The sequence below is a fragment of the Centruroides sculpturatus genome, unplaced genomic scaffold (assembly GCF_000671375.1).
Source record: "Centruroides sculpturatus isolate CEXI.00-Female unplaced genomic scaffold, Cexi_2.0 scaffold646, whole genome shotgun sequence".
Classification (NCBI taxonomy): domain Eukaryota; kingdom Metazoa; phylum Arthropoda; class Arachnida; order Scorpiones; family Buthidae; genus Centruroides; species Centruroides sculpturatus.
This window is the reverse complement of record NW_019384827.1, coordinates 216,176-225,686: the sequence shown is the minus strand read 5'-3', so window position 1 is coordinate 225,686 and position 9,511 is coordinate 216,176. Positions and strand designations below refer to the sequence as shown.

The 9,511-nt window shown below is 30.5% G+C and overlaps 1 protein-coding gene across 1 annotated transcript; it reads left to right on the top strand.

Annotated features, from left to right (window-relative positions):
* The first annotated feature begins 443 nt into the window (after nt 1–443).
* On the top strand, nt 444–8,974 carry LOC111630041 (transmembrane protein 114-like). Its single transcript, XM_023374045.1, has 5 exons — nt 444–781; nt 2,974–3,081; nt 6,913–7,050; nt 7,261–7,361; nt 8,614–8,974. Exons 1-5 carry the CDS (start codon nt 541–543, stop codon nt 8,866–8,868), a joined length of 843 nt encoding a protein of 280 aa, XP_023229813.1. The 5' UTR covers nt 444–540; the 3' UTR covers nt 8,869–8,974.
* Nucleotides 8,975–9,511: the final 537 nt, after the last annotated feature.

The following is a 9,511-nucleotide window of genomic DNA, read 5'->3' as shown; positions in this document are numbered from 1 at the left end:
ATTTTTATTTTTAAATTTATTTAATTATATATGGTATGTATTTAATTTACAATATAATATTAATAAAATTTAAGAACAAAAATAGGAAAAAATAAAGAATTAATTTTAAAAATAATATTAAATTTTTTCTTCTTAAATTACACATTATCCGGATTATTAAAGTATCAAATATCTAAAAAAAAAAGCAATAAGAACATTTCTTAGAAAAACGATAGGAAAATTATTTAATTTTCTTAAAAATAAATCATTTTTAAAAATAATTTTAAAAAAAGAATGAAGATATCATTCCAAAAACCTTACGTGTACCGGATAAGCACATAAATGACGTAATTGCGGCGTATTCATTTCCGGTTCCGCTTTGCGAACGAGACCGACTTTGCACGTGGCATTTTTGTCGACGTCACGCCGACGTAATGTAGATCGCGGCAGGTGCGAGGAGGTAGTTTGACGTTCTTCTTTGTACAGATACGATGTGTGTGCGCGACGAGTGAAGCTCCGATCTCTTTACTTCTCGGCAAAACCTTTCTTTTTTTTTTGGAAATGGCTTGTTCGGCTGTAACTCTATCCGTTGCCACTATAGGTGCCGTAGTGGCAGTGTCTTGTTTAGCCATAGCTTTCGGTACGGACAATTGGTACGAAATTCGCGTGAAGAGAAAGGATCTAACGGAAGAAGCTGAAGGAAATGCAGAGTTACAAGAGAAGCTTCAGTACGATATTCGTTTCTTCGATAGAGACGAAGGAATTTTTAGAATCTGTTTTCCTAACGACAAACCTAAGAAAGGTGAGTTTATTATACTAAATCACTTATTCTCCTAGATTAAATCAATTCAAGTGACGAAAAATCTATTAATTTTCAACTAGAAGAAACGTAAAACGTGTTCAAATTCTTGTTTACATATTGAATTCGTGAGCCAAATATTTTAAATTTCGTTTCAGTATAAACAGAATCGTCATTTTGAAACCCACTCAAATCTTGTAAGCTATACACTACACTAAACTTCTATACTAATAGGTCTATAGGGCTAGAAAACGTTCTGGAGAGAATATGATCCAAAGAACTAGAGGACATACAAATTGACTTTAACAATGGACAATATTTAATAATTGCGGGTTCAAAAATCATCTCGGGTCACGTATAAAGAATAGACGTTTGGAACGTAACCCGGTTTTGGCAAACAAACTCTACCACTACAATGGCCCCGTCCATTGAATAACATGTAGTGGTTATTGGTACCGTGTGCGACTAGATATAATTATAACTCTTTTCAAAACGATGCCACATCGAAGTCGAGTATCCTTATCGTAATATCGACGTTCCGATGGAGTGTTTGGAGTGGCTTCGGTATTTGCAGTCAGTGACCCTGCCAACCCCCCGAGGCACTCCGAACAAGGACACAGATTAACTACAGAAATGAGCCGTTGCTCACCGTGGGGAAAATATCCGGAAATTATCAACCACCTTTAGCAATAGGGACGAAGTAAAATTCCAATAGGAAAGCATTCATTGAAGTTTACGAAGGTTACGCTTCGAAAGTTTCAATATTGTAATTGTACTTTTATTTAACAACTGCGCAGCATTCCTCTGAGGTAACATCCGCTTTGCTTAACGTAACCGGTCGACGAAAGATATTTGTAATATTGTAGAATTAAATTTCCAACGAAATTAAAGTCGTTTAGGAATTTTTTTAATGGTAGCAAGTTCCGTACGTGGGTGGAAGAATGTTAACCATTCACATAATTCAACAATAAATAAAGACTTGGACAAGGTCGAAGTTTCGTTAGAGAGAATTTCGAAGGACTGTAATTTTAAATGCTCGAAGAAACTCATTTTTTTTAAGAAAAAAAGAAGATAAATTTAAAAGAAGGATCTTCATTCGATATATTCCCACTCCACCTTAGGGTTGTAAAGTCTTTAACGCCCATTTTCTCACTCGTCGATGAATCATGTGCTGTTTATTCTTAGACTTTAACGCCTTTAAAAACAATAAATTTACATATGGAAGGGAAGAATATAGAATTTTGAACTTATAAATTAGCATATGGACTAAGTTTTCGATTGTTAAGGGCATCGACGTTAACTCCTTGTCAAGCTTTCAATCGAAAATGTAAGCCGATAAACAATACTTATTGTTTTTGACCTCTCGATTTCCTCACTCCTATCTATTAAAAAAATCAATAGAAATAATTATTAGCATACTTTTTTTTTCGAATTCATAAGGTGCTAGTGTACTTTTTGGTATAAAGAAAAACTAAATAACAAACAAAGTAACGTTAGTAATTTATTGTTAATTTCTGCGAAGAATTCATCACGCGAGCAAAATGGGACAAGAGACTTCCATGACATCAATTGTTATAAATTGGCAAGGACATATGTAGATGAGTTGCTTTTATATCTAAACAGGTATTTTCAAATCAAAAAAGTCAAGTATTTTAATTACAGCCATTACGTGGCATATAAAAATGACACATTTATTTGCTACATACTAATTAAAAACTGTTTTATTTTTTTTCTCCAACACGTAATAAATATCTTTTTACTACGTATTGGTTAACAGATTTAACAATCTAATATTAAAACACGTTAACAATTTTATTACATGGCATTTATTGTTAAAGAAATAAAATTCTGAAGTTCCTCTCCAGTGGCGTGTTATCCTATGAGCCAAAAAAAGGGGGGGGAATTGCCCGGGACTTCACCAACAGGGGGGCCCAAAACTAATCTTTTACGAGGAAAAAATTCCCCGAAAAATAATATTCGAAGTCAACACTGCACATGGGGGCCTTTAATTCAAATTTGTCAAGCTATAACGCGCCACTGTTCCTCTCCAACTTTTTGTTCGCCATCTTAAACTTTAGCATAAAGATATCGTTGTATAAATCTTTTTAATTAATAAATCGGTGTTTCTTTTAGTTAATTCGGATCGTAAATTGATCCATTTTTTATTTATTAATTAAATATTTTAAATGTTTCAGTGGCTCTATACGTTTCTCCCGTGCAAACGTCTTGCATGAACATGAATTATTATTTGTCGGAAGGAAGCACAGCAAACCAAACAGACGATGCTTGGTGGGAAAGATTGCGTAAGTTTTTAAATTTAGACGGACAATATATTAAGTTATTTTGAATTTAATAAGTGATAAATGCTTAAAAACAATACAGAACTCATCGAACGATAAAAGGTCGTCGACCTTCGCTTACAACTTGTTTCATTTACATAGAAATGAAAGGAGACTCGTTTCGCTGCTGTTTTCTGATTCCCTTTCTTTGCAGACATCTCATCAATAATTCCCTTTCCCGTGTTGTTACTAGGCTACACTACAAAATATAGATATTATTTATTTAATCATATTTTTGGAATGAAAACTCGCGAATGAAAGTTTAATTTAAAAAAAAAATAAACTAAGATAAATACTTTTATAAAGAAGTGATTGTCGATTCTGGTGTGTAATTTTATTCATTATTTAGAAGTTATGCTAGGTATAGTATTAAGTATGTCAGCCTCTTTCATATTTTGTTATAAGAACTCTTCGAGATGAGATGGATGAGATCCTCATCCATGATTAAATAAATGTATTTAATATTGTTTTATCCTAATTTTCATTCGAAAAAAACAGTTAGGAATGTATATGAATGCTTTTTATTCTCCTTTTTTAGTTAAAATAATCGAAATATATCAATGTAACGACTTAACTAATTGATCACACGAACTTGTATGAGACAATGACTAAGTATGGTGTGATTAAAATGATTGAAAGAGCCAAAAAATACTTGTTTTGTTTAATAATTTTAACTAATTTCCTTTCTTTAATGATTTAATAACTTAAAATATATTAAATAAAGTGAGGGATAGTCGATGTAGTAGGTAATAGGGAGCAAAGATGATCGGATGATGATGAGAATCGATAGATCTAAGCACTTTTGTAAGGCTTATATATATATTTTTTAAAATACAAAATTCTTAAATATGTAAATGTTAATTGGAATTAAAAATAATTAACGAAGACTTCTAAAATGAGCATATTTAACTTGACGAGACGTAAGTCTACATTCTTGAATCGAGATTCATTTCCTCGTCGACGACCTTACCGAGTTGTGAGGTCGTCTTCTTGTTAACTGCATGAATAAAATTAGAAAATATTCGAATAAAACGAGTTCGAGGAAATTCCTATACTTCTAAACTATGAGTTTTCTTAATTAAATATTTAAAGAAAATTAATTTATAATTTTTATTTTAAGATTTAAGCATCTCTCTCACTTCAGTCACTTGATGTAGCCTAAATATTTTAATGAGGAATAAATGATATTCGGAGTGATTTAGGGTGGAAAATTTTGATTTTTATTAATTCAAAAGTAAATTCTAAATAAATTTATACGAAAAATAATGAATAGGTTATTTTACTTTTGCGTGTAATTTATTAAACAAGAGATAAGATCAAAATGTCTCAATTATTTCCATCAATTTTATTGATAACTTTATGATAAATTTAATGAGACAAATCATTTATTATCTTGAATTTTTTTTTCGTATAATCGAGTTAATATTGATTTTAAATTATTTTAGTTATTATAACTATGTCACAATTTGAAACAATTGATTTAGATTTGTGACATAGTTTTCTTGCCAATTATTTTTAAATGATATATTATTTCGATTTGAAAAAAAAAAATACAGAATTGGTAACTTAAGAATGACTTTTTGCATTCAATTTTAATGAGATTTTTTAAAAAAATCATGTTCAAAAATCATAAATTGCAAACGAATGGTGCAAGCAAAGGATGACAATTCTATCACTTCCAACGCACTGGCCGATCTTAATGTATTTTATTAGTGAAGTACGAAGTGGGTTATTTCTCGCTCGTTGTTTTAAGGATTGTTATTTATGCCATTCGGAGTAGAAAAAGTTTATAATGTCACCCATCGATGACTTCGACTCGTTCTTTAAGAGCCGTGTGCAGCTTATTGTTCTTTGTGCTATTCCTTGCTCGTAGATTCGACTACACTTAATTATTTGCGAAATGACCAAAATAATTACATGCTAATTACTTCACGGACTTTGATCTTGTTCAAGAGACCGTGATTCTGCTTTTTGAAATTGCTCTCTCGTGGATTTTTCCCTAGTATCGAGTATCTCACCACCTTTCGATAAATTCACTAAGTTTCTGTACGAACCGATAATCTCGATAGATAATTTAAGTGTTTTATAGATATTTTACAATGGTTTTATCATGTTTTTTTCCTAGATTAGATCATCTCCGGATCACTTAGTGATGCAGACTTCCGTTTGGATCACATAAGATACAATTAATTATAACATCACGTCTATTTATAAACCGTCTCTAAGAAGTTCTCAGGGCTGTTTTCTGAAAATGTAATAAATTACCCGGTTTGAAATGAGGTCAATATTTTAGAAAAAGGTTACAGTTACGAAATATCTGTTAAAATAGCAAAGATACGTATGGAATATCGGGTGAAAAAAAAAAATAAGAAAAATTCGACCGGAAAATGGACATCGAGGTTACGTCAGTAGTGTTGACAGTCCATGTGTTACGTTATAATTAGAACGTAACGTAGAAACATACTCTTAAATTTGATAAGATAAAGAATTAAGTGCATAGGATATAAAATATTTTACGAGCCAACAAAAGAATTTTACGTCACCGTTAAGAATCGTCGAGTTAATTGGTCGATAATTCCTAGTGTGATTCCTCTATTAGACTACTCGACAAAAGGAACGAAGCAGGATGCATTCTTTTGTACAATTTGGCAAAAAAGTACGACGTTTCTGAAGACAAATTGACTATAAGCTTCGTCGATCAAGCAAGTTGGGTAGAAAACAAAAATCAGTTTTGGATGGAAAACTGGTTGAACCGTCTCCAAAGGTCAATGCTATGGAATTAATCATTAATAATTATTCACATGTTTTAGATGAATTAATTACAAGTTAAAATACATATAGTCACTTGCCAAAAGTGATTTTCTTTTTTTGTTAAAGAAGGAATCTGTAATTGAAAATTAATGGTTCCTTCTCATACTTTGATCGTTACCATTCTAAACACGGTTGTAGTTTCTATCGTTTTATAAATTTTTAAAAATAAGTTCCACTTTTTTTAGAATATTTACATTTACATAAGAGTAAAACTTCGATATAGCGCATCTTAAATTAGTAGTATAACGAGTATAGGGCTAAACCGAAACACCTCAAGTTATAAGAATTTTTTACAATAACAAGAGGTACACACGAGTTTGAATTTTAATTTGAAAGTGAGAAAAACACCGCTTACAATGCAAAATCGGATATTCTTTAACGCAATATTAAGGTTTCTCTACTTATTGATAATAATTATAGGAAAGATCAGCCTCACTTTACCAGGATGGCACTATTCAGGAGGCCGCTATATCGAGGTTTAACAAATGTGATGACATTTTTAGAATGTCGTTAGAAAATATAAAAAATAAATGATGCTTTAATATTACACAGAAATCTTCTGTTATGGCTTAGAATTTGATATGTTTGATCAATGATACAGAAAATTTTGATTCCCTCCCCTAACACAGGAAAGTTTTTTTTTTCAGTGGCCTTGACTTTCTAAATTTAATTGATGAAAGTAATTCATGCTTGGAGTTTATATATATATATATATATCTGTGTTTTGGTGTGTCTATTATTATATAAAAAAAACAATACAATTACAAGAATAATTTAAAGCAGAAGGTTATATAAATAGATTATTATTAAGCTCATAGTGCATGAAATGTGTTTTATTTTTGTTTCTATATAAATATATTTTTGTTGTTGTTAATCTAGAATAACTTTTTATAATAGAAGCGGATCTAATTTAAAATTTACCACGTAATAATTATTTAAAAAAAATAGAATAATAATAATTACATTTAATTTTGTTTCTTTCAGACATGGCACGATCTGTTGTAGGACTCTTCATCTCATCATTTTTCTTTATTTTTATATCGTTCTTTACTGGTATTGCCGGTTGTTGGAAGAGATCTCGAGGAAATGTAGTCGCTACCGGTTTGCTTCTTCTTTTAGCTGGTAAAAATGTGATTTATTTTTGTTTTTTTTTCTTTTCTCCCTCCCTTCATATACTGTGCTTTTCAATCTGTGGATCGCGACCTACCAAAGTCCCTTAATTGTATCGTGTTAAAATCGGAGGTTGGGAAACTCTAATTATGCTTTAATCATTTTTAATTTAGTTATAGCGATTATCTCGTAATAATTTATTATAATTAATTTCATAATTAGCTTTAGTGGATGCAGGAGCGATGGGATTGTGGCATGGAGTACAATATTATGATTCTAAAGTACTGAAAACGGGCGAAACTTCTTATGAAAATTGGCCAAAGGTACATATATATATATGCTTTTAAAATTAAAATACAATAAATGTATTAATAATAATCTCTATATATATATATATTAAAATCGATGTATAAATGTAAGAATTTAGTATTAAAAACTTAAAAATCTAACTTTAAAGTGATTCCAGACAGAATAAGATCCCAATTCTATCGAATGTATCGACCATGGAAGGGGGATAAAGTTCAAAGTTAAACTGCTTTAAGAGCAGACAGACACGACAAGTTGCTTAAGTAGTAGTTAGTATAGTAGACGTAGGCTTATGCCAAAAAAACATGGGTTCTATTCTGTTTCGTCTACATAACTTGAAATTTTAAGGCTAGATTCATCATTTATATGACGGGGTTGATGTTATTTGTGATCTAACAATACAATAATTTTATACTAAAGATTAAAAAGACTTTGTTTAGCAGAAGATAAAATAAGATTTTAATGATAAAATACGATATTTCTAAATATATGTATAATACAAAGGCATATAGTACAATGTGTTACGCTCCATCTGATTGGGAGAAAGGAAAATTTGAAAACAATCGAGGAAAAATTATCATGTTGATAAATCGATTACAATAGGGAAATAATTTCAGACAATTATTAAGTTTTTCTATATTTAAAATACATAAATTTACTCAAAAAAATGTAAATATTTAATTTAATATTCGAAAAATTGCTGAAGTTTTTCGTGAATTCTTAATTTCACACGAATTTTAATCGTATAAAATTTAGTTCAGGATCTGCAAATTTGATAATAAAAAAAATAACGCATTCCAACTCAGTTACACTAATTTATATTAATTTTAATCAATTATTATAAGTTAGACTTTTAAAAAAAATTGTATAAATTATACAATATGTAATATTATATAAAGGGTGGATCAAAAATCAGTTAACTGTTCTAAAGACTAAATTGTTGTCTTATTCAAATACTTAATAGTTACTTTTCATCAAGTACAGATGTACTGTACTTGTAACACACAAAACTAAACACGGGTATTGACTTTCGTGTCGTCCTGTAGTTCGTACTGTACTGTACTATACTACACCTTATATAAATTAATAAACAATTATTTGTTTAAAAAAAATACCACTCGATAAGAACAAGATCAGTTAACGTATCATTTGTGATGATTAATATTGTAACTCGATACGACGAATTGTTTAGTACGTCTATAGATACGTCTACAGATAGTATTGTTTCGACATTGTTAATTCGTGTTTTTTTTTTATGTATTTATATAGGAACTGAAGGGAATGACAGACTTTTATTTCGGTTGGTCCTATATACTAGCGTGGATAGGAGTGGGGATGAGTCTCCTGACGGGCATTCTCTTCTTGTGTGCAGCTCGTTGCTTACGTCAAGAAAAGAAAATCGAACAAGCCAAGAATATGCAGTACTTAATGCCCGTTTATCCCGATAAAAGACAACCCTACGGATACAGTTACGCTCATCCTTATTATCCTCCAGGAACGCAATACAGCTCCTACGGTTATTAATTCTTCCATATAAAAAACATAGGAGAGACGAGAAATTCGCGTGTATATATAGTCTTACTAATGTTTAATCAGTTTTTATTTTATAAAATAACAACGTGAAAAAAAAGAGACGTCGTTTGTGTTCTTCGAAATTATTTAAATTAGTGCTTTATAAAAACCTAAGCCAAGTGAATTATTTAATAGTTTTTTTTTATGGGTGATAGTANTTCCAGAATGTAAATATAAAATAATAACAATAATATTTTTTAAAATTTTACATTGATAAATATATATTATTATTTATTTATTTTTTCTTTCTCTTCTAAATCGGTTGACATGCCGTAACAGTGTAACGATATTCACGGTCTTTGCATTCGCCTATACTTCAGTATAGGAGTAGATACTTTGGTCAGTGTTCTATATAGTTAATGGAATGAATCGCATTTATGCACGATTAATCCAATGTCACACGATAATCCTATGTGGAGAGTCTGTGTCGATTTCCTTCATTCCAACCAAACCTATTGTGTTACTTGTAATTACTATCCACTAGTTCCCTCTAAGTGTTATTCAACTGCCATTGATCCGATCTCTATCGGATTCGATAGAGAAAGTTCACATTGATAGAATAAATAGGACTTAAATATATACTTTTATATGTTTT

Excerpts from the sequence above, each read along its gene's own strand:
- LOC111630041 (XM_023374045.1), top strand. The coding sequence starts at position 541 with ATGGCTTGTTCGGCTGTAACTCTATCCGTTGCCACTATAGGTGCCGTA. Across the intron at positions 782-2,973 it reads TAACGACAAACCTAAGAAAG|TGGCTCTATACGTTTCTCCC; the intron begins GTGAGTTTATTA and ends TAAATGTTTCAG. Across the intron at positions 3,082-6,912 it reads TGCTTGGTGGGAAAGATTGC|ACATGGCACGATCTGTTGTA; the intron begins GTAAGTTTTTAA and ends TGTTTCTTTCAG.